This window comes from Apteryx rowi, unplaced genomic scaffold (genome assembly GCF_003343035.1).
Source record: "Apteryx rowi isolate R43461 unplaced genomic scaffold, aptRow1 scaffold_12, whole genome shotgun sequence".
NCBI lineage: Eukaryota > Metazoa > Chordata > Aves > Apterygiformes > Apterygidae > Apteryx > Apteryx rowi.
This window is the reverse complement of record NW_020447419.1, coordinates 3,620,418-3,647,597: the sequence shown is the minus strand read 5'-3', so window position 1 is coordinate 3,647,597 and position 27,180 is coordinate 3,620,418. Positions and strand designations below refer to the sequence as shown.

The following is a 27,180-nucleotide window of genomic DNA, read 5'->3' as shown; positions in this document are numbered from 1 at the left end:
GATTATTTCTGCAGGACTTGACGATGGTATTTAAATAGAGACTTAACATTATAATGCAAATACAGATAAAACTCTTGTTTCTGTAAAAGAAACAATGATCATGACAATTCCTATGTATATTCATTTTAACATAGTTAACAATGCTCAGTAGTTAGGACCGGTGATAAATTTAGCTATCTATACAAACTCTATAGAAACTGGAAACTCTAATATCATGCTCTGCATGGTTAGGTGAGTGAATTGGATCCAGGTCTGTGGCTTAGGTTTATTCATCAGAAACAAGACATTTGAAATAAAATAATTTCATTTGAAATACTTGTCAGGAGCCTTTCAGTCCTGTGAAGGACTCTCCCTTTGTTTTCATTTTCCATACTGAAAGAAGTTACTTTTTGTAATTCTTTCCTTTTTTCCCCCATTGCCAATTATTGCCAGCTATCAAATTAATAAAATAGCACTCTTGGGAGGCAAAAAAGTAATTCCAAAAGACAACTAAAGTGTTGCTGACCCTGTTTGTTTTTCCAGAGCCTCACATATCAGTTCCAGCCACCCAAGACCAGCTGGTTTATTTGTGGTCATCACAAATAAGTTCTTCTCCCAGTTCTGGGTTTAAAACATACCCGAGCTGTGAATAGCTTGGTTCCTGGTGCATCCATGCATGTGCCCCTACAGGGCTCTTTGTGTAGCAGGTTCTTCTGATTTCATTGGTGAAATGCATATACTGTTAATTATTGCCCCTCTCTTTTGTTAATGCGATATGGCAAGTGTAACAGGCCGTGTTGATTGGGTGTCTTTGTAACCATGCTAGACGCTTGTGATTGTAGTAGAGGCATACTAGTCTCTTCAGCCTGCTGGGCTGCTGGATAGTGAGTGCATCTCTGCAGAGATCTCACACACTGGTAATATTTTAGAAACCTTCAAGAACCCTGTGCTGTAATGTCAAATTTGCACTAACATAAAATTTCAGCATTACCTGTTGCCAGCAAATATCAAGAAAATCCTTCCATCCTGCCTGCCTGTTGCCCTCCCCCGCCCACTCCCAAACCTCCTGAAGACTTGTGCCTACAGAGAAGTACAGACAGGCAATTGAAATGGACAAAAGAAGGAAGCAGGGTGAAGTTGTTCCTAGCCAATTATACTGTTTACATAACTGAGGAACAAATCCCACATCTTTGAGAACACCTTGTCTGCATGGTTCAGTGGTCCTTCTGGGGGAAATGCCGCTCTGAAAACCTAAAAATATCTTAAAGGTGGGAGGAACTGCCAGCATGTTGGAGGATAGACTGGGAGTTCAAAATTATCTTGACAAACTGGAGATGCAGTCTGAAAAAAGGGAAAAACAAAACAAATGTTGATCAGGTTGGACAAGTGTAGGTTCTTATTTAGGCACAATCAGGCACATAAATATGGAAGGAAAATTAACTGATTCGGTAGCACTTCTGCAGTGGAGAATATTGGAGTTGATATAGATCTGAAGCTGAACATGAATCAACAGTGCCTTGCTGCTGGAGGAAAAAAAAAAAAGAAAAAACAAGAAAAGAAAAAAAAAAAGGTGTCAAATGCTCTTCTGGGGTGACTGTACAGAATTATATCTTGTGAAAGGCACATGGAATAATTCTGCTACAATCAGCAGTGCTCCAAACTCAGAGTGCTGGCTCTGTCCAGTTGTAGGCACTACACTTCTTTAAAAACTGCAGTTAACTGAAGGGAGTGCAAGACTAGAATGTGGAGGTACATCTAGAAAACATGACACATGAGAAAGGATGGAAAGAGCTGGGATTTGATTAACTGAAAAAGGTACAGATTGATAGAGAAAGGACTATGTGGCATCAAACATGCAAAGTGCTTCTAGAAAGGAGAGGGGAAGAATCTACCTCTGATATAGAGGACAAAAAATAACGGACCAAAGTTGTGACAAAGCAGGTTCAAGCTTGACACAAGAAAGCCCTTTTTCCATGCGTAGTCTGGACCTAAAACACAGCCTGGGATAGCAGTCAAGCCTCCATCTCTAAAAACATGTCAGGAATGACAAGGCTGTAGTTGATTCTGCCTAGGGTGAGGAGATGGAGAGCCTTCCACTAGAGGAGTACTTCTATGTCCTTTTTCATTTGCTTAGGTATATGCTGACTATGAAAGCAACCCACAGTTACGCCAAGCAATTGAGTTTGCGTGCCGCCAGTTCTACATTCTGCATCGCAAGCCCTTTATTCTGCAGCTGTTTGCAAGCGTGGCTCCTCTCCTGGAGTTCCCTGTGAGTAAAAGCCATTGCCTGGGCTCTGTGTGGGGAAGTCTGTGTAGGCAGCCAGCCCCCCATCAGTCAGAGTTCGCAAAGAGTAAACAGGGGAGAAGCAAGCGCAGTTCTTATTGATCATGCACTTACTCCACTCAGTGCTGCCAGAACCATTTCCTGAACTTGCTTCCGCAGGCTTTTGTTCGTCAGTTGATTTATGCTTTATTTTACCTCCTGAATCATCTGATGATGGTCACTGTTGAGCAAGATGCTGAGATAATGGTCCACTGGTAAATGTGGTCTCACTTTAAATTTCTGTGTACAAGTAAGTTATAAAAGGACAATAATGATTTGTAGCACTTTAAACACATGGCAAATCCTTTCTTAGAATCCAACAATAAGAACAGAAAGCTTATTGCCAAGTTTTACTGCATGTGATCTCTAAGACTGGATTAGCCATGTTTTGAAACATCCACTGATGACTTTTTACCATTTTAGTGAGTTAAAACAAGTTAATGCAATTTTAATTTAAAGGGGGACTGCCACATCAAACTATGAGCATGTACAACCTACTCCTTCACAGGGCAGCAAAGATCTGCTTTTTCTGGGAAGTAAAGCTGTGCATTTTCAGATCATGTTTCCACTGTAGCATCAATCTGCTGAGTCAAGGCAAAGCTTATTATTTGATAGCAGTAAACTAGTGAATTCCTGAAGTCTAGGTGAGCCCTTTGCTATATATATATATGTGTGTGTGTGTGTGTGTGTGTGTGTGTATATATATATATATATATATTTGAGAGAGAAAGAAGAGAGGAGGGAGTGGGAGAGAGGAGAGAGTGGGAGAAGAGTGAGAGTGAGAGAGAGAGATGCGCACATCTCCAGAATCTCCAGATAAAGATTCCTGGGACGCACAAGGCCCTCAGAAAATCAACCACAAATGCATGTCGTTGAAACAGGATGCTACAAACAATGGATCCAACAAAGGAGTGTCAGCTCAGTGCCTGTTTGACCTGCTGCAGTCTCTAGAGGGAGATACTCCAGACATTTTGGACATCTTGGAGCTGGTGAAAGCAGAAAAGCCTCTCAAATCATTAGGTAACAGCCAAGAACCCTTTATTAAGTAATTCTCAATTGTTATTTATTGACCCAGCATGATTTGTTCAGGGCCTTTTTCTTCTCCCAGAGTGCAGCAATACCTGTTTGTTATGCTTCACGTAGCTTTTAAGGTTGGGTTTATTGCCACCATCTCTTAGATATTTTCTGCAGGAAGGGAATTATTCATTTATTTTGTTCCAGAACTGCTACTTCTGCACTGAACCCGCTAGCCTGAGACTAGCTCCTGGCATTTTGGATTTTATCATGTGTGGGTGAAGAATAGAGATACCTAATAAACTGTATTGTGCTGACAAGATCAGTGTCATTCTCTCCCCTCCTCCATGTGGGCAGAAGACAAAAGATCCTCTCCTGTGGGCAGACTGTGACTAGTAAATGATGGATGCCATTGAGAGATTTAACAGTGTTTAGCTCTGTGGGGGGAATCAATTTATCACAAGGCAGAATATATAGGGCTCTGTGATGTATCCAGGACACTGTGTCTCTTGGTAGTAATCCATGTAATGCAGTATTTAGGAATTCAGCTGCTTTGTGATTTGCAGAGGAGTCATTTTTGCTGATTTTTATAAGGATCTGTGACTTATTTCCAGATTTGCACTTCCCTTAAATAATGCTGATTTTGATGAACTGTGATGCTGTACAACAATGTCATAAGTTATTATATAAAAATGATACAGAAATGGAAGATATTTCTTCCTCTTTGTGGATCGTAGTAAACATTTATATAAAGCTTTCTATTCTCTTTGGGTATTCAAAGGCATTCTTAAAAAAAAAAAAAAATTCCTAAGTGTGTGTTGAAGATGACACTGTAAATGAAAATGTTGTGTGCCTGGTATTTTTCCTGTGAAAATCCAAATTTTCTAAAACGTCTGATGGTGAGAAGGAAAAAGCAGAAGGGAACATAAAGATTGTCCTTAAGCTCACGTGTTCTTGTCACATATGAGTTTAAGATTTTCCTTGTGATGGGTGACATTTGAAACAGGACTCCAATAGCAGTTGTAGGCCTTGTGCTCAGCAGTGATTTGACCTGCTGAGAATTGTTTCTCACATACTGAGTTCTTGGATGGCAGGGTGAAAGTGGGCATGCAGCATGCATTCCTTTTTTTATGGATAGATTTTTTTCAAAAATCAAGAGCCTCTTGAAATTGTTAACATGAGAAGCAAGCGACTGAAAAGGGGGAGAAGAAAGAAGTGTGTTAGCTCCTTTCATATTCAGTATATTCGTGGGATAGTTTTCTCATAGTGTTTTACCTCCTCAGACTTCTGCTACGGGAATGAGGACTTGACCTTTTCAATCAGTGAAGCCATCAAGCTCTGTGTGACAGTGGTGGCCTATGCTCCTGAATCATTCAGAAGGTGCTACTCTGTTTCTTGGTTTGTGCATACTCAGGAAAGGCATAAGAGCTGCATATCATGTGAGAAAGGCAGACAGACAAATAGAGGCAGAGTGTATATAAGGACATTCCAAGGATTGGGCTTCTCTGTGAGCCTAAGCCACGGCAGTACTCCCAAGCCTTGGCCTGCAGTCCTAGGACTCTGGCTCCAACTGCTGCCAGCTCCTAGCTAAAGAACTAAGCTGGATGTTGGCCTGAGCAGCAGTGCATAGGCTGTATTTCCGTAATGGTGAGTGAGGTGGGGATCACACTATGTTCTAAGGGTTTCTATGGTCATGGAGGCAATGGAGAGGGAATTGGAGGGGAGCTGGAAAGAACAGGAAAACACAGATTGAGGGGAGGTAAGCTGTGAATGCAAAAACATCGGTTTCCAAGAGGGAACCAGAGAAGAAAGGAATCTTTGGAAGGGAAAATGGATGTATGCAAATGGATAACATATTCAGAAGATATCCAGGTTCAGGATGTTTTCATTATTATTGTTTCATGCATCAGCTATTTTTCCTCCTGAAGTCCCCCATCAAAGAGTTTCTTAGGCCCAGGACTACTTACTTGTGAGAAGCTAGGAAATCCCAGGCAATGAGACATCCAGGGGTCTTCAGATAGAAACCTAAGCTTCCACATGAAGTGAATTTCAGGATTGATGGAATAAAGCTGAGCAAATATTGGTTGTCGTTCCAGCCTCCAGATGCTGATGGTCTTAGAAGCATTGGTTCCCTGTTACTTGCAGAAACTGAAGCGACAAACCTCTCAAGTGGAGACTGTGACAGCAGCTCGTGAGGAGATTGCTGCTATGGCTGCACTTGCCACTTCTTTGCAAGCTCTCCTGTACAGTGTAGAAGTTCTTACCAGGTAACTTCCATGGACCAAAGGTTTCAGCCCCATTTAGTGATCAGTTTGGGGAAAAGAAATGCACAGGAGCCACATGGTGGGGAGTCACAGTATGTAACTTACTTTGTATAATGGCTGAGTTTTAAACATGGTAAAATTAGTGCCAGATTTCACCAGCTCGCAAGCAGAATTTCAGTGCAGTTGTTAGATTCAGTTTTTAGTGTGTTATTCACCTTTGCTTTGGCAGGCCTATGACAGCCCCACAGATGAGCAGGTGTGACCAAGGCCATAAAGGGACCACAACAGCTAACCACACTATGTCAGCAGGTGTGAACACCAGGTAGTTTTTCTTTCTTTCTCGTTTTTCTCATGAGCTTTTTTTTTGGGGGGGGGGGGGGGGAGTAACGTCTCATTGCTCAGAGTGCTCAGAGCACTTCCTCAATTGCCTGAGGAAGTGCCCTAAATGCTGGCAGTGTCTGTAAGAGAAAACAATTAGATTAAAAAAAACACATAGCCCAGGAGTGAATTTCTGTCAGTAACCAATATCCCCATTTCTAGAGTTTCCAGTTTAAAACCAGGTGACTGAACTGAAGATCAGGATGTCAAAATAGAGGACACACATCCTAGATGTCTTCTTTGCTTCCCTTTTTGCACCCTGGAGGCATACTGACAAAGCAACCATGTCCCTCAGTTTTCTGTTTTGCTTCCTTCTCAGTCCACTGTCGAAGAGGTCGCTGAGCAGAACCCGTTTGGATAGCAGAAGGGTCTGTTCCTTCTGGCCTTGTTCTGAGAAAGTGAACAGCAGTAAGAGCTCAAGGCTGTGTGTTGGTTGAGATTCACAGAGATTTGCACCTCCTCTAGTTTTCTTTTCTTTTATTCTCTTTTCTATCACCTCTACCTCAGCATTGGTCTAGGTTCTTTTTGCAATTACAGATAGCAAAGCAGAGGGTGTAGAGCATTTGACAGAAAGGAAAGAATGACAGGGAATATTTTTGCCCTATGTTTAAAAAGCCAACAAACAAACTACATACAGAAGAAGGAAATAAGATAGGAGATGGGGTCAGCAGATTGTAATACTGCTCCTTGACCATTGTGGCCATCCAGATTAGGCTGCTGTGAGGACAAGGCCACTAGACAATTTATCCAGTCACGGAGCAAGGGCTTAAGAAATCTTGTCATAAAAGCCAACGAAAAGCCTTTGGGACTTGAGGTGATTTTCTCTGCAGTACTGGTTACTCCTCAGAGGCCCTGCTGGTACAGGCTATGCCTTACTGTGCTTAAAATCTGAGTGTCTGTGCTGACCCAGAGAGGAAGTTCTCCTAGCAGGAGTTGGAGTAGCTGTTGCTTCTAGAGCAGAAGATTCCTGCTTGAATTCTCTTTGTTAGAAAACAACTCGTAAGTAAGTCCGAGTACAGCCAACAGGCCAGTAAAATACCATGGGCTGTATAGGACTGTATATCAGGAATACGTTTTTGGCAAGACGTGCTTTCTGAGCTGTTCCCTTTCTTTATATTCGAGGGGGATAGAAATCACTTCACTACATGGATCATCGAAGGACTAGTATGTCAAGTTACAGGTGTATAGTGCACACATCTTGGTTGGTAACTCCTGGAATCAGTCTGTTACTATTCAAGATTAGTTCATCCAGTCTTGGCTTCTCAGAGGTGCATCCATCAATTAGAGTGAATAAAGTCACAGCTTGTTTTTTCAGGCCAGGATCTGAGAAGCAGATAAACTACTTCATGCCAAGGCCAGAAGTGGATATATGCTGCTTACATCCATTGCAAGATTGCCCAATCTAAGAAAAATAACGTGTAAGGGAAAATAGTGCTTTATATTTCTTGTCTGCTGATTTTGGAAAGCAGTTAATATATACCTGATACTGTCCTGATACTGTGTGACTTGAATATCCTGATTTACATTGCCAGACCCTTCTGATTAGCAAACATTCAGTCTCTGGTCCAAAATATTTTTGCAGAGCTGTTTCCTGCTTGTTTTTTCTATTGTGTTATCATTGTAACAGACATCTGCTAGCAACAGCAAGTGTCATCATGGTAGAATGGTCACTGTTCCAGCCTTGGACATATTAGCTAAGTGGTGCAGGGCTTATTAATCCTTTCTCCACAAGAAGTAACTAGCAAGAGAAAACGACAACAAAACAAAACTCTCTGAAATGTTCTTTCCACTAGGTGAACTCCAGCTTTGTGAAGCAAGCCAACCACTGGGATGGAAATCTGTGAGAAAAAGTGCTTGAAAGAGTCTGTGTTTTTTTAAGCCCCAGTTTTTCTTTTCGTAACAAGTGTATGGCCGTTATTCGTGTTTGCTCAAAAACATTGGGAGGCAAATGCTATTCAGTGAGATCACTAAGCACGTGCAGTAATTGTTCCAGCAATATGAGATACCATCCTGCCCATGGGGAGTATTCCCCTGGGCTGCAACAGTGTCACCTCTTTCAGAAAGGCGCATCGTAGCCATTCCTAAGTTGCTGTTTACAACTGCACTGTTTCTGTTTTCCCAGGTACCCAGAACAGGGAGCCAAACTACACTTTATCAGGTACAGTAAGATCTTCACCCAATCTTCCCTAACATGTCATGATCTGCTGCCTAGCAGTTTCCAGGTTCACTGGGTCCCACCCACTGCTGCTGTGACAGGAGGCATAGTTTCAGGGGAAGATAGCAAAGGATAATTCATATAGACATTATTCTTAACAAGACTTTGTAGGGAATAATTTCCCACTTTTCCTTTACCATAGATGCAACTGTCTTCAATTGCAGGGGAAAGCATCTGTTACAAAACAGCAAGCTGGAGAGGTGTAATCTACCCCTGCTCATCCACTGCATATGACATTTCCTTCTTTTTCTTATTTTATATCCTCCAGGGAAAACCTTCACTTGCTGGAGGAGGGCCAGGGTCTTCCCCGAGAGGAGCTGGATGAGCGAATTGCCAGAGAGGAGTTCAGGAGACCACGGGAGTCATTGCTGAATATCTGCACGGAGTTCTACAAGCACTGTGGCCCGAGGCTGAAGATTTTGCAGAACCTGGCTGGGGAGCCAAGAGTGACTTCTCTGGAGCTGCTGGATGTGAAGTCCCACATGAGGTATTCCATAGACTTTCTGCTTTTGCTAGTTCATTTCAGGGGTTTTCCTTTCTTTTAGTTGTAATTTTTCATAAAAGCAGACTGGATCACTTTTTGGTAGTGTAGAGTTACATGTTGCTGTCTGAATCACATAGAACTTGTTTTGGATGTTCCTTAGATTCTGCCTTATGCTGCTTGTGTGTAAGGAAGGTTTCATATGCTCGAGTGGTCTCGTTCAGGCTCCCAGCTCCATTGGGTGAAATAGCTCTGTGGGGGACATGGCTGATACATCAGAATAAGATGGAGTGAGGAGCAGTGCAGTTAGGCTGCCTTTGCAGGGGAAGGGACGAGGAAGCTGCCCGGCTGGCTGAAGGCAGCCTTTCTCCTTTCCTGTGACTCCATGCACTAGACCCAGCCACCAACAAGCTGGGAGAGGAGGAAAGCAACCCCTGCACTGTATTGCATTAGCACCTGAAACACCACAGAGGATGGAGAAGGAGCCATTTGCAGGAGCATCACCTCAGTGTGTGATACAGCAGGTACACAAGTCTTTTACTGAGGTGCAGCACTGAGCCCAGCTTTCTGGTTGGAGGCTCTCTGCAAACTGTTTCATGTGGTGCTGGTCTAAGAGAAACTGGGGCTAGGCCCCTCTAAGTGGTTCAGACCTGATTCCCTCCTACTCTGGACTTGCTGTTCAGGTTAGCCACAAAACAGGGGCAAGTCGCCACTGAGAAGCTTGCCCAGATGTAAAAGACGACAAAAGCCGTGGGACAAGAGGTACTGGGACCTGTTTCTGTTATCAGGTTTTCATCTGTCTTCAGAGGAAATTTTTCTCATCTGCCATCATCTCTCAGAAGGCATAAACTCATTAGAGTTTGTGATTTGTTTCATGGTAAGAAGTGTCTCAGTGAAAACTGAAGAACCTCCCAAGCTCTGAAGTAAAATTTTAAAGTGTATGTTTTCTTGGCTTTTCTAAGCTTTCTAAGGTTTTCTGAGGTAAAATCCTGTGCGACTCTCACAAGTTTTTCCTTTGAGCTTTGAAGTTAAAAAATCAGTAAGAGAAAATTGACCTGGTATGTGTTGGTGTATACAGAGATATCTTTGTGGGACTTGACTATAGGGTGAATATGTTGTTGCCCTCATGCTGCTGGTGTGTTTTGACAGTGCAGATACTCTCTGAGGAAGTCACAGTTAGCACTGTACTGACTGTCACCTGTTGCAAGGAAAACTGGGACTAATATGAGGCAGTCTCAGGGTATCTCTGTGCGTGGGTGTGTGGGCAGGGGGAGCCAGCTATCTGAGTGCTTTTAGGAGACATGGTGAAATACTTCAAGATCATTCTTTAAATTCAGAACAGCCAAATATTAACAGGGCATTTCTTTATGGCCTAAGCCAAACAGTGCTCAGCAGAGTATTAAAGTAAATAGAAAAACTAGCAAAGATATCATAGGCTATCTGGCACTGGTCTGGCCCCAAAGGTAATCAAAACTACCTTAATAGTAGTTTATGTTATGCCCTGAAGCCCAAGAAGCCATTCTGGCTGCCAGTTTTTCCTCTGCGGAAGCTCTACACTATTTCCCCGGGAATGCCCTGTGAAGGAAGCTGAAGGGTGACGGGTGTTAGCAATGCACTGAACCAGCTCTGTTCCTGCCCCCTGGACCATGAAAAACCCTCAGAAAGCTCTTCTAGCTTTTACACATATGCTCTGGCACTCTGCAGAAAAATGACAAAGCCCTGTATCGGGCAGATTCTGTCACAAATTCGAGGTCTTTGGATTCAGGCTATCTGTGTAGAACACCAAATTGTGTTTGATGTTAATTTAGGTCTTGTTTAACAAATGACCCAAATTCCTTGGGGAGTTCAGAGGATTTTTTTTGTTTGGTTGGCTGCTTGCACATGTGCTGAATTTTGTTTTTCTCCTCCCTGGCAAATGTTTAATAATTAAGAAGGTAATTTCAAACAAGAGATGTCTGTTACCACACATGCATATCATTTTTATATAGTGCTTGGCTGCAAACAAACTGGTTGAAAATCTGATGGACATGGATGCTTTCTCAGTGCCACCTTGATATTTTTCCCAGAGGCACAAGCCTCAGAAATACATCTGTTTGGCTGCATTACAAACTCCGTGACTCTTAGCAATAGGAGTCTGAGATGAGATCTTAAATTTTATGTTATAAAGCAAAGGTGGGACTCTCAGGACAGAGTATGTCCTTAGTTTGACATGTTTTTTTGATGATTTCATTGGGAGCCAGGAATATATGTCAAATGGATGAACTTGCTTTATTTAGTGCAGTAAAGTAAGGGACTTGCTATTTTTTTCCATATTGCGTTACTATCCTGGTCTTATATTTGCATGCAACATAAGAACGCTCTGTGTGTGCTCCCCAAAAGTATTTGCTGTTTCACAGGAATGTGGGAATTTCATTTCTGTGTGTTTTTATATTTTGGAGTTATTGAGCTTAGTTGTTTTTAAACAAGTTTGTGTCCCTCTCTTAAGACAACTTAAATCCAAATGTACAGAAGGTGTTATTGGTATATTTCTGGAAAGACATTTTCCTGTGAGCAGATTCTAGTAAAACAGAGTCACAGCACATAGTAGCAGCTGGTAACTATTTCTGCATTCTTTTCAAGGAAGAAGTTGTTTCATGGTCAAAGGTTACAGCAGTAAAACTAAGGGTTTGATCTGCAGAAGATAATGAGTTGTGCTCCGATTCTCTAATGTCTCCTGGAAAGTGCTGGAAATGACTATTTTATTGTGGTTGGAACCAGGATTGCTTTATTGTAGTTAGCACTAAATAAAATGGAACCTCATCCTGATTCTTATATGAACTAATTTCAAAAGTATCAGTGAATCGACTGACAAGATGTAGCCTCTGTAGGAAAGAACCTTTTCTAAGTAGAGAGCAGATTTAACAGGATGTGATGCGACAGCCATGGTCTTGGGAGGCTGACATGCTAATTCAGAGACTTCAGAAAACAAAATAATATATTATACACTTCAGATGGGATTCATCTCACCTAATTTTAGCCATTTAAAAGTAAAATGTTTAGTCTAAACAAGTCATGAAGATCTCTTTGGATCCAGTGAACAGAGAGATGCACATCCAATAGGCAGTTTATCCCAGTATTTTAGGAAGAGTTTAGGAAGAATTTCCTAGGTTGCTTATTTGTGCATGAAAAGAGCTAGAAGATTGACATCCCAAGTTTGATGAGATGGATCTCACACATTATAATGCATAAGAAAGTTTTCATATACCATTATATACTACTGATATTGTATTGCCACAAAGCAGCATAATTGTATGATAATTTAAATTTTATAGTGTTTAAGAAAGTAGACATATTCCATAGTAGGACAATGTAGTTGTAAAAATTAAGATTAAAGAAATACTGGATAACAAAACACTTTTATACCACTTTTCATTAACCTGAGGAACTCATTGCCCTTGATATTGCTAGACAGATTTTAAAGAGGATGAATATATGTTCTATTAAGTGAAGACATTTCAGAAAAAGCACTCACAATATGAATAGGATTATTCCATAGTTGTCCACTGCAAAGTCTATTGAGGTTTCAGGGAGTATACAGGTTTCTATCCCTTTTATTAGTAGATGTGATGTGGCTAATTACCTGTCTTTGTCTGCATCAAATCTACAAGTATTTGAGCAGCTATTTGTCAAACTGCAAGTATAAGTTAAATGTTGCCGTGGTATTTCACAGTCAATATAGAAAATGCCATTGGCAAGGCCATCTGAGAGGGTTAGAAGGAGCAACAGCAACACAATCTCTAGAGGTGTTAGGAAAAACAAATTGAAACTTCATGGATAAGTCATCATACACAGTACATGCTGTGTAAACTTGTGGGATGGCACATTATTTTTAAAATTTAACACCTGAAAATTGCACAGTGAAACCTCTTAAACTGGTGACACTGAAAAACAAGCATGAAACCAAAAACAATTACTCATCAGTTGACATATAGATGATGACTGTGTTTCACAGGTGTTGGCAATGTTGTAATCTTACTTAACAGCTCAGATACTTTGTTTTTAGCAACACAAATCAGTGATTTCTTTTGATGCATTTAATATCAACACAAAAATACACAGGCTGGTATATTCCTTAGATGATTCATATGTATATAAATATGAACAGTAATCCCAGCAAAATAATGGTCCCAGAAGTGTGGCTGTTGGGCCTGAGGATTTAAATAGCAACATATTTGACTCTTGTATTCTTTTGTTACTAAGCTCATGATGATTTACCCGTTAGTTGATTGGCATGTGTGGAGAAAAGCAAGTTGCACAGTATTAGATTTCCCTTTTAACAAACCCTGGTTTTAGGTTGGCAGAAATTGCACATTCCCTTCTGAAGTTGGCACCTTATGACACGCAGACAATGGAAAGCCGAGGTCTCCGGCGCTACATCATGGAGATGCTGCCCATCACTGATTGGACAGCTGAGGCGGTGAGACCTGCCCTTATCCTCATCTTAAAGAGATTGGATCGTATGTTCAATAAAATTCACAAGATGCCTACTTTGAGGTGAGCAGGTATAATGGAAACCTCTGGGGTCCGTTTCTGATGTTGCAAGCCTTGAAATATGGGTATGTCATTTTAATGAAACTGTCATGTTGTACTGAATCTTTACAGCATATCAGAAAATGAACAATTCTTCTTTTTTTTTTTTTTAATGTTAGTATGCGTTTATGTTGACATTTTTCATTGTGGTGTCTTCTGGTAGAAGAGAAGAAATGCATGGTAATTGAGAACTTGCAGAAATCTCATTTTTCTCTTCCTTTTCTCCCAAATAAGTCTTTAGATTTACACCATGTCTCTGACCTCTTTATTTATTTTGGTTGTGAGTTGAGGAGATTAATTTTATTTTTTAATGGAAAGTTAAACTGTAGTATTTCTGGAATACCTTCTTATGAAAATAGTGTTATTTCCTCTGTAAAGATAAGAATAGTCTGAAACTACGTAGTAGCTTTAGAATACTCCTTCATAAAGGGAGCAGAGCTGTAGCAATTGCATCTAGTCAGTGACTGGTGAAAGCCTAGTGCAGCATAAAGTAGTGTTACGGTACAGGCCTTGGCGCCTCCAAGAAGTATTCAATATGCAGCAGTTCCACCTTGGAGGCAGTGATACAAGTCCTGTCTCGGTAGTGTAAAATCTCCCAAATGCTGCTGACTTTCCAGTGATCTGAGTGAAAAGAGTTGTTGGTCTCAGTCACCTTCATGGACAAATGCTCTCACTCAAAAAGCTGCTTGAACCAGTCACCTAGTTGGTAGTCTGAACTGAGAAGCCAGATGATGTTGGAGAATGTCAGAATTTGGGACTTAGACACAAAACTTTAGGTCCCAGTGGGAATCATATGTACCCAACTAAGATGGATCAAATTATAGGGAGATGACCTCTTCTTTCTGGCATGCCTACTTACTGCATTCCTTTTCACTAACAATCTCCTTTAAGAAACTCCTGTCCTTGTAGGGAATTTAGGGAAATTTTGATGCTTTCCCTTCTTGCTGGTTTGATTCTTTGCCATGTCTTGTCTGCTTCTTGCTCATTCTTTCTTTGTCTTGGCCTCAAAAGGGCAGCTCAGGGTTCTTCCAGTTTCTGATGATCTTTCCTCTTTGTGTAAATTGGATGAGTGTTCATAAATTTGAATTCCCTTCATATCCTCTCTGTAGCTGTGCCTGTACCTCTGCCTGGCTGAAACTGCTCTTCCATACACACAGGGACGGAGCCAGCAGAGCCACTGATCCAAATGCAGCAACCCGCTTTAAGCATGATTGGGCCAAGACACTTATTAGAGACTGGGCTGGGTGGCAGACCCCAGCAGCAGCCCATTGAGGTACTCACATTAGTACCTTACATGCTGCCTCCTGTGGGTGCCCAGCCCCAAAACCAATGTCAGATCGGAGTGGTGTGTGTGTAAGAGCAAGTACGTGGTATTCTGGAGTAGGTTTGGGAACAGCAGATGCTGAAAGATGAGATGTGTTTGCATGCATAAGAACTTAGGAAGTGAACACTTGATTCTTCCTGTGCCTCTAAAAAGTCTTCTAAAGAGCTTGACTAAGTGTATCATTAAGCCTTGAGCTCTCTAATAAGTTATGCTAGCCTTGTCCTTCTCTCCTGATTAGTACAAAGTCAGAAGTTGGCTTGAGACCTGTGCTACCTCCAAAGAGTCAGTCCCCTGAGATGAAGGTTAGGATCCACTTTGATGTTAACTATGTTGTGTCTGCTTATGGTTAGGAAGGACTCAATTCAGCATCTGTCACAAGCCCTAAAGGCTGTTCAGCATAAAAAAAAGTATCAGAGAAGAAAGTATCCTGGATTGTAGGGTTTTGGTGCTGGTAGGGAATGAATCAGCTCTCCTACCTGGGGCAAGGGAGGTGAAGACTGAGTGCTCCTTGGCTAGTTTAAATTCAGGGCAGGCTCTGTCTGAGAGTCACTCTGGCAGAGTAGACTAGACTGCAAAGTAGCTTGCAGAGGACAGTCACAGCTGATAGGGTTTGCTCTCTTCAGGCTAGATGGATGAGAACATCCACAAGCCAGAAGAGACTGAGGAATTGCTCTGTCAGGAGTGTGACACAGCAAACGGCTCATTCCCAGGCAGGCAGGCCTGAGACAGCTGTCTGGAGGCTCCCTTTAATTTACTATCTATCAGAGGGAAGGAGTCAGGCAGTGAAACGTAGCCCATCCGCCATTGCTATTGTGAGAGTTTTTGTGTCCCTAGTACAGAGGGGCGGGAACACCTCTGCTATGTTTTTGGTCTCTCGAATGCCCAATGTGCTCCGTGCTTTTCTGAGCTGCGTGCGTAACGTCCTTTCTCTGTGACGCACTTTGTGCTCATCTTGGACGTCATTGCTGTCTGAAACATTTCCTTTGTGGGCGTCACTGTGTGTCAGTCGCCGTGTTTGCGAGTGTCTGGTGGGGGGCAGGAGGCCACCGGCTAACGGCACCTACTGTTGTATTCCAGGCGCCAGGTTGAGTGGGAGCCTGCCAGCAGTTTGATTGAAGGGGTTTGTTTGACACTTCAGAGGCAGCCAATCATATCCTTCCTGCCTCACCTTAGGTCTCTGATCAATGTGTGTGTCAATCTGGTGAGTAGCTGAGCGGCAACCCTGTGAACCTTTGCTAAACTGCAGTCTGCTGTTGACTTCTCTGGACTGAAGATGACAGTTCATTCCCATTCCTGTCATTTTACCTGTCCCCTTTACCCCTCACAAGGGGACTTCGCAAGTGACACTAGAGATAGCAAGGTTCATTTTTGAAGTGGTGCATGGGGAGATACAGCGACCGGTAGCCATGGTCAAGCGATTTATTTCCGTTACTTCCCACGCACCACTTTGAAGATCCACCTTTACCACATTGAGCTGAGAGTTGAGGGCTGCAAGTTGGAGAGTGGGGTGGTGGAGACTGCACACACCTGGTAGAGACGGGGGCGAGGGTGGCACTGGGGATACCTACCATCTCCAGTGGGGAAGGAACCTGCTGGCTCTGTTAGAGGCCATCAGGTGTCAACTAGTTAGAAGGGTTTATGTGAGTGGATTCACCCCACTGTTTCCAATGTCCCTGGCTTGATCTAGTGCAGGTTTGCAGTGTACAATGTTCAGATCCCACTCTTAGCAAAATTTATGCCCATAAGTATGTTACACCAGAGAGATGATACAGATCGAGCCTGCCTCGCCTGTCTGGTCATTCAGTGGTGGACTGTAGTGTTTCTACAGCTGTTACACTGGGGGCAAACCCTCAGTTTGAAATCAGTGCAACTACAGCCATTTGTACAAATGTCCATGCTTATGTTCTGTGTGGAAAAATACAAATAAAAAGGGCATTTTTGTTGTATTGGATTTAATAATCTTTTATTTTTAGAATGCAAATGTTGGGACTTTTTTTAGTAGTAACAGAAAACCTGTCAAGTTCACTATTACTCTGAGCAGTTCTGAAAACAATGATTATCAATTCAGGTGCAGTATTGGTGTTTGTCAGCCTTCTGTCCTTCAAGCCTATACAGGACTCAGCTGCAAGGGCAGAGAAGCTCCAAGCTGCCAGAGTTCATGAGACTTCTTTTTTTGTTTAAGCAGAAGTGGCTGCTGGGAGGCACTGCAAATTTGGATTCTCAGACTATGTAGGGTTGGTTGTTACAGAGTAAGCTCAAATACAAGTTTAGAGCGGACTTGCAGTTTGGGAGGCAGACACGGCGGAGTGAATCATACCACTGAGCACTCAAAAGGGCCTGTATTGAGAATCAGCCAGAGTGCACAAAAAAAAAGCAAAAAGCTCTGCAGTGCTGAAGTGTAGTCATAGTGCTTACATTCAGCTGGCTGGGGACATCTGGGGATAGCTACCAGAAAAAGATGTACTCTTAATAATAAGTTGTATTTTATCTTTAGCTGCCAAAACTGTGGCCACTGTGAGCTGTGGGAGAGCCCCTGACTAAGTGCTAATATTCATGTGTAGACCAGTTGCAGCATGAAGCCCAAAAAGAGAAGAGCTGGGAAGGTGGGAAAATGTCTAAATGATAACAGAAAGGGCTATGTCTCCTCCCCTTCTAAATTATCCTTTGGCTTTCTGGAAGAAAATGTTACTGCCCTTCTTTCCAGGCTGAATTTGGAGAAATAGAGTGCATTCATCTTGCCTAAGTTTAGGGGTCTGCCAGGTAGTCTCTCCTTGTTCCCATTGTCTAGGTGGGTCTAGTCATCATGGAGAGAAACAGGCAGATGCAGGGCTGTGATATAATTTCCTCCTGAGGAAAACATCCAAAACAGATCAAATAACTCTCCCCTAGAAGTGCTATTTTCTTGTACTGACTGTTCAGGGGATTCCAGATAACCAGCTCACATGCAGATGACTACATTTTAGACGTCTAGAGTCAGGTGAGATGAATCACACTCAGAATCCCTAAAAACAGACTGTGAGAGGAATCTGAACATTGTACAAAATCTGGCTTAGGTCAGGCTTAGGACATTGTTTTTCCAGTAGATCAGCAAGAGAAGGGAAAAGATGTCCAGTTTCAATGCAGACTTTTTGCTTTGATGACATATTTTTATTTGTTACAGTCGTTACATGACGTATCCTCCAACTCTAAATGTTCCACCAGTCCAGTGCTGGTCATTCAGGGCTGGTACTGGGTACATTTATAAATGTACCAGGTTACCTGTGCACTCCTCCCATCCTTGCTGTTTTCCTCTCCTCCTTTCCCTTTGCCTGCTAGAACTCCTTCTCCTAACCGGCCCTGGCTCCTGCAAGGTCCGCTGGGGGGGGGTTGGTTCTCCTAGAGCCACCCCAACCTGGTGTTCAGTGGAAAGCCCCTCCATTTCACATCATGTTGGAGGATATGGCATGGACGAAACTGTAAGTAGTCAGTTGTGGTGATGTGCTCTGTTTGTATTGCAGGTGATGGGAGTGGTAGGACCCTCCAGTGTGGCTGACGGATTACCCCTTCTTCATCTCAGCCCTTATCTCTCGCCACCTCTGCCCTTCAGCACAGCTGTTGTCCGGCTTGTAGCATTGCAGATACAGGTGTGTCTGCCCTGGCCTGTGGCCAGGCCTGTTTTAGCTTCTCGTTGAGACACCAACTCCTCGGTGCTCTGTTTTTTTTCTGCAAAAGCTGGGCAAAAACTGTGGAACATACACCAAAAATCAAAGAGAAGCAACATGTAAATTCTCCCATATTTGTGAAGGCTTGAACTGAGCTCAGAATTCACCTGTTGGAGCCAAGTCCACAGCAAGCATCCATCAGCTTAACACTGCCATTGAAGTGCAGGGAGTTCGGCTGATTGATGCTGTTTAAGGCTCTGACAGGTATATTAGGATTTTTCACAGAATCTAAGGGGCTCGCATAAGTCTCCTGAGACTGGAGACAGGCCCTGGCCTGGGTCATGCCCGTGCAACCCTACCTCTCTTCCTGTGGGTGCACGTGCGTAACCGAGAGTGGAGTTTGTGCTTGTCTGCTCTTACCTGGGCTGGTCACACAAGCAGTGTGCAGGCTCCAAGAGGCAGGGCAACCTGGCTTTTCAGCTGCTGACTCAATAACATCCTTGTTGTCCAGAGAAACAAACCTATCCTGGACTTTCTGGAGAATTTTATTACTATTCCTTTCTCATAGCAGTGCCATGACTATTACAGAGTCTTTCTTCCTCTGTAATCCTTACCCTCCACACTGGCATAAAATCAGACAGAATGGAGCCCACAGCAGGGGCAGAATGCAGGGCCAGATTTCCTAATCCAGCTCCAACTTGTGTTTTTAAACATGCATTGGCCCATCCAGTTGGATTCTTCAGCAGGCATTTCTGAGCTGCGGGGCGGCTTGAGAAGGAAGACTTATAGGTCAAGGGATCAAAACACAGTGCTATCCCTCTGAGCATCAGACAGAAAAGGACTTTTTGGCACTGACTGACACAGAAATAGCACAGATTTCTTCCAGCTCTGAGGTAATGGTTCTTTAAACAAAATCAAGAAAGGGCCACCCTCACCTTCTCTCAAATCTTTGCTCTTTTTTAAAAGTAGATACCAAATTAATCACTTTTTTAACAGTATTGGGAATTTTCAGTTTTATTATCTATTTATTATCTCTAATGTATCTATTATCCTCTGCTCCCTGTTTGCCCATTCTTTTCATGAGTTTTAAATGGAATGAAAACTAAACATGTCTGAAAAACACCTGAGAAGCCATATTGCTAATACTTCCAGCAGGATATGAAACAGAATTGCTTCGCACCCCATCAGAAAACATGTGGAATTTCTCAGCCCAAGTGTGCAAGCTTGAGGGGTTGCAAGGTTCAGTTTCATTTCACGGCTAAGTTTATAGCAACTGGGAAAAGCTGTAAATATGCAGATGTTCTACTGACAGTCATTCATGTTGCTACCGCTAAAGATGAAAGACTTTATGCTTTAGGCTCGAGTAAGCATCAAGAAGTAAATGTGCATTTTATTTATTTTTTCATACTTTGTGTTAGGGATGATGGTAGGGTAGTGTAAGGTGAAGCAGAACAAAGCCTGAGTTTGGGAATAATTTCCATGTTCAGACAGCAGAATATTTAGATTATGTCATTGTGTAACTCCCTCTTTTCATTTGTTCATGCCCCATATTCTGGGCCAGATCCTGATCTCATTCACAGCAATGCAGAGTTTGGGTTTAAAACCCAGCTGGTTCCTGTGGGAAACATCTGGCTTTGCTAATGATGTCTATGAGTTAGGAATCTGGGCTTCTTGTCTCGTGGCTATGACGAGCAGGTGACGCTTACATTACTCCATGAATTCCTTACTCCTGACTAAGCTGTCTCAGGGCTTCTAATTCAATCAGGTCACCACTGTCTGTGTTGTACTGTGTAAACAGGGTGCCTGGGGGTCATCATTCCCTGCAGTAACTTGTGTGCGTGATCTGCTGATGAAATCGTTTAATCCTTTCTTATTATTACTGCACAGGCTTTGAAAGAAGATTTCCCCCTAAGCCATGTCGTCTCCCCATTCACCAATCAGGAAAGAAGGGAAGGAATGCTTTTAAACCTACTGATTCCATTTGTGCTCACAGTAGGATCTGGAAGCAAAGGTCTGACTAATTTAACAAAAAGAATATTTCTCCCCCTTTTCTGACAACCAATGTTTGTACTTTGCCTGCTCTCTGTTGACTTTTTTTTTATTTGGCTTCCTGACACTGGCAGTGTGTCAGCTAAAGTGCCCATTGGGTCTGAGACTCAAAAAAGCCCCACTGGGAGCAGTTGTTGTTGTTTCTCCTCTTTGTTTCAGCTGTGCCATCGTTCTCGAGTCAGGTCTTTCACAGATGCGCTCCTCCTTTTGAAACAGGAGTGCAAGGCAAGAAAAATCTGTTGTAGCAGAAGCCATAGAGGGGAGCAGATGTCACAGAAATTGTGTGCCCCTGTGGATTGTACTCTGCCCAATCCATGCCACTTGTCTGGCACGAATCCTGCTCCTTGCTTTCTTCTACAGAGGGTGATCACTGTTAAGTTCCTAAATGAAAGCAAAGAATAGAGGGAGAGGGGGAGGCCAAAAAGAAATGAGATCATTAGATAACTGAGCAGGACATTTCTTTGTGCTGTGTAGGTCTGTGTTTATGTGCGTGTGTTGGTGTTAAAATAAACTTTGCCTTTGCTTGCAGGAGGAGAAGAAGCATAACAAGGTGTGGGGGACTGATTTTGGCTTTAGGGGACGTTGAGATTGCACCGCATTTTGGAACTGAACAGGGTCTTTTGGGTGTCTTTGGCATGTGGCCTGATCTTTCTCTCTCTCTCCCCTCCCAATGCATCTCAGACAGCCCCTGGCTGGAGCAGCCTGAGGTCCTGCTGCTGCTCCAGACTGTTATCAATATCCTCCTGCCACCTCGCATCATCAGCACTTCCCGCAGCAAGAACTTCATGCTCGAGAGCTCCCCTGCCCATTGCTCCACCCCAGGGGATGCAGGGAAGGACCTGCGGCGGGAAGGGCTTGCAGAGTCCACCAGCCAGGCTGCCTACCTGGGTGAGTGATGGCTTCCGCTCACCCCTGTGAAGAGACAGAGATAAAATGAAGCATTCAAGACTGTAGATAGCACCAAAGAAAACCATTCCAGGCAGGAGCCAACTGAGCTCCTTAGAGCTGCCTTATGTTTTGTCTTGAGCCAGGGGGACAGGCCAGAGTGGGAAGCCAGGATTAACTCCGAGAAGTGTTGCAATGTGAGTGGTGTCTGCACTGCAGCTTGAGGAGGTTGCAACAGAGGTAGAAATTGCTCAGTTTTCACCCTGCCAGGCTATCGCAGTGAAGGCACAAAAGGCAAGTCAGCCTGCCCACCTAACATCACAGCTTCAATGCCCCTGGGCTAGCTAGGGTGAAGTGTGATGTGGTCTGCCTGCTGGCCCTGTGTGTACACAGTCCTTACTGACTGGTATACCTCTGCTCACCGTATGCTGCTGCAAGATAGTGCTATATTTTCTCACATACAGCCCACAGGTGAAAGGAAAGGAAAAAATAACCAAGCCAGAGATCCAACAGCAGTGCAGGTTATCAGGGAATATGGAGAGAATCTTGTCTCAAAGCCCTCATTCCTCCAAGCAGCTTCTCTCCTTCTGATTTTGTGAGAGCATTTAACCAAAGACTTGCATTCAGGCTTTCGTTAACCTGTAGCTGAGATATGGGATAACACAGATGAAAAAGTAGCAATTCCCTACTGGTTTATCCCCCCACCCCTGCCCCAAAAAACCTGCATGCAGATGTGTGATGGCTGAGATGTCTTGGCCAGCTCACCAAGAAAGATGGAGTGAATCATTCTCCCAACTGTTCCCTGGCCTGCCTGTTCCAAGGCCCAAAGCAGGGGAGCAAGGAAGCAGGGAGACTCCTTATCTCTCCTGTAAGCTGGCTGTTGGTCACTGTGCCTTAATATACAGTATTGTTTTGAGCCTTATCTTTGTTCTTCCCCATTTGTAACGCAGTGCTCTTGTGAATTATGGCCCTTGGCTTACTGGACTGTATTTTTGTTTAGATTACAGTTTGTCTGTGACTCATGCAGCTGCGTTACTAGAAAGGTTCTTTTCATTACCCTGTAAATAACATGGAGGTTGTGGTGCTCACAGGGTGGCTCTTGGTGTGGATATACTTAATCTAGATTTCTGAGGTTGGCTGAACTGACAGGACTGTATTCCCATCCTGAGCTGGTTTCATATCTGAATTCCAGGGGAGCAAAAGAAATGCTCTGGAAAAACTCTGCAGGGAGGAAAAGGGGAAGCTAGAGCAAGACAACACAGAGGAACTTAGGTGTGAAGTAGGAAAATTTCTAGTAACTTCACAGGTAAAACTGGAAATGGGACTCATAGGCTCTGATCCTGAGATCTTTGCTGTAACAAGGCTGCCCTCCTTCCCTGCAGCAGTTGGAGACTAATAGAAAAGACACTTGTGACTTTGAGGGATGCGTGTGGTGCATGTGTGTGTGGGTGGGTGCATGTGCATGTATGCATGCCTATGTAGGTTCATGCCCACTGTGGCCCCCTATTCCTCCCCCAATGCTTGCAAGGGACACTGGTAACATCTCTGACTGCCGTTTGCTGGTGTGTGTTCCCCTGTAGCCCTGAAGGTGATCCTTGTTTGCTTTGAACGCCAGCTGGACAGCCAGTGGTACTGGCTGAGTCTGCAAGTCAAAGAGATGGCACTGCGGAAGGTGGGAGGGCTGGCCCTGTGGGATTTCCTCGACTTTATCGTGCGAACACGGATCCCTATCTTTGTGCTCCTTCGGCCCTTCATCCAGTGCAAGGTAACAGTTGCTTTGGCTCCTCCTAGATCACTCCCTGAAGGCAAGATATCCTTTATTCCCCTGCTGCAAACAGAGGCACCAGCACTCCTGGAAGACCTGGTGTTTACATAGGGAGTGACTTTTCAGAAGTCTGGATATGCTATTAGGCCTGTGAACCCTTTGAAAGTAATCACAAAGCTTTTTCCTAGACAACAATAAAGAGTACACCAATCATACAGAAGCTCTGATCCACAAAGTTGTAGACCAGGCTTAGCTCCCCAGGTTGGGAGAGTACTACCAGGCTTGACCAAGAGGTCTTGCATGTCAACTTAGTTTTGCAACAAAGACAGTCAAAGCACTTGGAAGTAGTGTGGATGCTCTGAACCTAGGAGGGAGTTGGTGTGGTTAGCAGAAAGCTTCAAGAAAAGCTTTTCTGAACAGAGCTGGGCAGTACAGCTAACAGCCAGGAAGAGCCTCTCAGCTTTACATCTCTCAGATGTAGGTTCTGACAGGACTCTTGTGCATGGACAGACAGCTGCTAGGCTGAGGCTGCTAGGGCTTAAGCTAATCATGGCTCTTCCCTGCTTACCATATGCTACTCCACCTGATTATTTTGTCTTAGGCCACTGTGTCTTGCCGCTTGGACAGACTGAATCATCTTGGAGGCAGGAACTGTCTCTTATATGTGAGGGTGGGGCTTGGTGTAAGGAAGCCCTGATCCCCGTATACTAATGTCAGTGAGGTTTTGATATCAGTTCAGTCAAATATAAGATTGTCCCTGAAAGACAGGTGGAAACCTCTCACAGTTGCAGTCAAAACCCTGTGTCTACAAAGAGGACAGTCTGCTGGCTGCAGGCTGGTACTGCTCTGGAGACTAGTCCCAGCTCACTGGGCATCATTTTATTGCAGTGCTAACATGTCCCAATGTTGTTAATGCCTTTCTCAGCTGCTGGCCCAGCCGGCTGAGAACCATGAGGAGCTGACTGCCAGACAGCACATTGCCGACCAGCTGGAGAGACGGTTCATCCCGCGCCCTCTCTGCAAGAGCTCCCTCATTGCAGAATTCAATAACGAACTGAAGATCCTGAAGGAGGCAGTGCACAGTGGGTCTGGTAAGGAGGACGGTGGAGAGGCAAGGGGCCATCAGCCCAGTCTGGATGGCTGGCTGGGCATGTAGGTTCCCTTCTGAGACAGTCCTGCCCACTGTCTAGAAGGGGGATGGGATAATCCACTCGCACACCAGCAGCCTCTCCCTGGATCAATTTCTGTGTCCAGCCCATCCTTGCAACTGGACAGCTTGTCCCCTTTCCTGCACTTCTCCCAGCAGCTGCCTCTCGCTGTCACAGCCAGCTCCCTAACAGTGCAGAAAGCCATTACCTAAATCTCTGTAAACCTGAAGCTGCTCTTGTGAAAACGTCTGCCTGTTTATCAGCAGCAGATTTGTCTCCTCCTTTCTCCTCTAAGTCTCTTTTTGTTTTTCTTTACTGTTACCAACCAGTGAGGTCTAGTTTAGCATCTCTGATCCCCCAGCACACTGAACTGTCTGTCACTCCCCTTTCCGGAGGGGACACTTTTCTCCTGCACTAGTTACCATTGTGACCACGAGATGGCAGCCACGGCTTACACGCAGGGAGAGATTTTACATGCTTTGTTCTTAAGAAAGGGAAGGAAATTCAGAAGAAAATGTCTTTTCTCCTTCGTAATAATTTGCCTTGTTTCTAAACATTGCAGCTGATCTGGAAAATGTGGCAGTAAGGTTCAGGGAGAAAACAGCAAAGATTTCAGAGAGATTAGGTGAGCCAGGGCAGCTACATTCATGCAGCACCAAGTGAATCTCTGTTGAGAGAGTATCTGTTCTACCACCTCCCTGCCCACTCACTGCCCCGTCCGTGCAGGCTGAATGAGGTGTCCCGACATGGCTGGAACGTTTGGCTGCTTATTTATTTCCAGTTCCATCAGTAACTTGGGTTTGGTTTTCCCACTTTTGCACAGCTTACCAAGGGAAGACATCTGTCAGCACTGTGGGCACCTCCACGTCTGCTTACCGCCTGAGCCTTGCTACCATGTCGCGCTCCAACACAGGCACTGGCACAGTTTGGGAGCAGGACAGCGAGCCTTCCCAGCAGGCCTCACAGGACACGCTGAGCCGCACAGATGAGGAAGATGAAGAAAGTACGTGACTACTGATTTGAGCTAAGCACCCAACACTAAAGATGTTTTCTTGATGTCCCAGAGGACAGCTGGGAGAGGAAGGCAGTTAGCCCTGTCCCTGTACCAGTATGAACAAAAGGCAGGTGGGGGCAGGAGGCTAAGAAACTGGTGTGAGATATTATCACAGTGAGCTCCCTCCTGAGCTCCTGAGCAGAGCTTCCCTCTACTCTCCCGAGTAGAGAAAAGGGAAGGGCGCAGGGAGATTTTAGCATGTGACACCTGGGCTGGCATGCAATCCTCACAGTGCTGACAAGGCATTTAGTTGTCAATCCTCTCTTTGACCTTAATCATGAGAGTAGACTGGGGCTGTTGGCTGGCTCTGTAATTAGTATCCTGTTGCTACAGGACCTTAGTACTTCCTGCTCCTCACTTCTGTCCAGATGCTCTGACGTGGAATATGTTGTCCTTGTGCTGCATGAGATCCAGCTGTGGCTCTCTGCAGGGTGGATTGGCTGTGTGCTCGTGTTATCTGATTAGCAAAGAGGAAGTTAGGCCTTAAACCTACTGACAACAAATGCTTGTTCTTCTTTCTGGGTAGCTGGCAAGTCCTGAGTTGCCAGGTTTTCTGGCACCAGTTTGAAAGGAGTGGGCTGGTGAATCCTTTTGGTACTAATTTGCAATGCCCTGACTGTTGCTTCATCATTTCAGCTGAGTTTCATGTTATTCTTGAAATCTTTCCTTCTTTCTGCTTCTGAGTTGTCCATCATTCCATCACTGAAAGCCAGGGTAGAAAACTGCTCATATGTCATCGGTCTTGGGCTTCCCCCTACTTTATCAGAGATATTGTCTTCTGATGCTGCAATGGTTGGTTGCCTCGGTGTCTTTTCACTTTCGTATTTGAGGACTGCTGGATATTCCCAAAAGACATTAGACAAAAAACGTGCAAATGGGTGGCTCAGAAAAAGGGCCTTTGTTGTTATGGAGGAATTGCCTTTTGGGAGAAACCGGTTAGCCTGAAACTTTTCAGGCTCAGCTCAACTTTGTTTCAGCTGAGTTCATTACTGAACGTTGCATAATGCACCCAATGTTGCGCTGCTAATACATTGCTCAGTTAGACACTGTGGCAAACGCTGGTTTCAGCCACAGATTAATTGTGAGCCGCTGTGTGGCATGATGAGTGCTATCTTCCTGTTTGCTCGCAGCAGTATTACCTCAGCCCTGCCTTTGTTTAAAGCTGCCATAAAATACTTCGGTATTTCAAAATTGGAAAAAGCCAAAAAGAAAAGAGAAAATTACACAAAACTTCCCCTTTGTTTTATTTATTTATAATTAAAGTTGTTGCATTAAAAAAAAAAAAAGCTACACAGTAATTTCTTTCTAGATAATGTATACAATTTCAAAACAGCATTGAAAATTTTAAGCAGTCCTAATCACGATCCAACTATCTGCATAGTTCAGCTGCAGTATGATGTATTTGAGTCAATTTATCCTTTTTTTTTTTTTTTTTTTGAGTGACTTGTAAAATGCATGCCCCAAACCTTCTGAATGTTAAAGGGTCAGTTTTGTATTTTGCTGTTATACCTTTCATCTTTTATAAATTGCTTTGCTATATCTTAACAGCTGTTTATTTTGTACCAGCAAAATGTGCAGTTACAACTTTTATGCCAGAAAGCATTGTATATTAGTGAACAATTCAATAATCACAGGAGTCAAGCCCTAGTAGAAGCTGAATTCCCTACTTTTTCCTGAGAGACATATAAACAGAAAACAGACAGATAAATTCCTGCCCTGTGTACACTGGGATCCTCATCCTGCAGAACTTTATGCATATATTTTGCTGAATTGTGATAGTAAAATCTAATAGAAGCATTCAAACTTGCAGGCTTGGGGCCTTGATAAGTAAATGCCATGTATACCTTTGGGATCCTGTTATTACTTGACAGCTTTAAATGTGTAGGTGGGGTTTGGAGTGGTTGTTTCGCCTCCTTTCCTGTTTTTTCATTCTTTCTAGATGACTCCTTGAGTATGCCCAGTGTGGTAAGTGAACAAGAAGCATACCTTATGGGTGCCATTGGGAGGCGGCGGTTCTCCAGCCATCTCTCCAGCGTGTCTGCACCTCAGGCTGAGGTGGGCATGTTACCCAGCCAAAGGTAACAACATGGG

At 43.7% G+C, this 27,180-nt stretch overlaps 1 protein-coding gene across 2 annotated transcripts in view; it reads left to right on the top strand.

Annotated features, from left to right (window-relative positions):
- Window positions 1-27,180, top strand: part of UNC80 (unc-80 homolog, NALCN channel complex subunit) — a 140,433-nt gene that overhangs the window by 101,584 nt on the left and 11,669 nt on the right. For both annotated transcript variants that reach the window (XM_026088569.1, XM_026088561.1), the window contains exons 44-59: window positions 2,114-2,248; window positions 3,184-3,322; window positions 4,600-4,696; window positions 5,413-5,583; window positions 5,810-5,902; window positions 8,081-8,116; window positions 8,442-8,660; window positions 12,987-13,187; window positions 15,625-15,748; window positions 18,045-18,170; window positions 20,076-20,199; window positions 20,919-21,125; window positions 22,703-22,887; window positions 23,813-23,978; window positions 24,859-25,038; window positions 27,029-27,167. In XM_026088569.1, coding sequence (XP_025944354.1) covers window positions 2,114-2,248; window positions 3,184-3,322; window positions 4,600-4,696; window positions 5,413-5,583; window positions 5,810-5,902; window positions 8,081-8,116; window positions 8,442-8,660; window positions 12,987-13,187; window positions 15,625-15,748; window positions 18,045-18,170; window positions 20,076-20,199; window positions 20,919-21,125; window positions 22,703-22,887; window positions 23,813-23,978; window positions 24,859-25,038; window positions 27,029-27,167 — 2,342 coding nt within the window. The remainder of the gene's footprint in view (window positions 1-2,113; window positions 2,249-3,183; window positions 3,323-4,599; window positions 4,697-5,412; window positions 5,584-5,809; window positions 5,903-8,080; window positions 8,117-8,441; window positions 8,661-12,986; window positions 13,188-15,624; window positions 15,749-18,044; window positions 18,171-20,075; window positions 20,200-20,918; window positions 21,126-22,702; window positions 22,888-23,812; window positions 23,979-24,858; window positions 25,039-27,028; window positions 27,168-27,180) is intronic.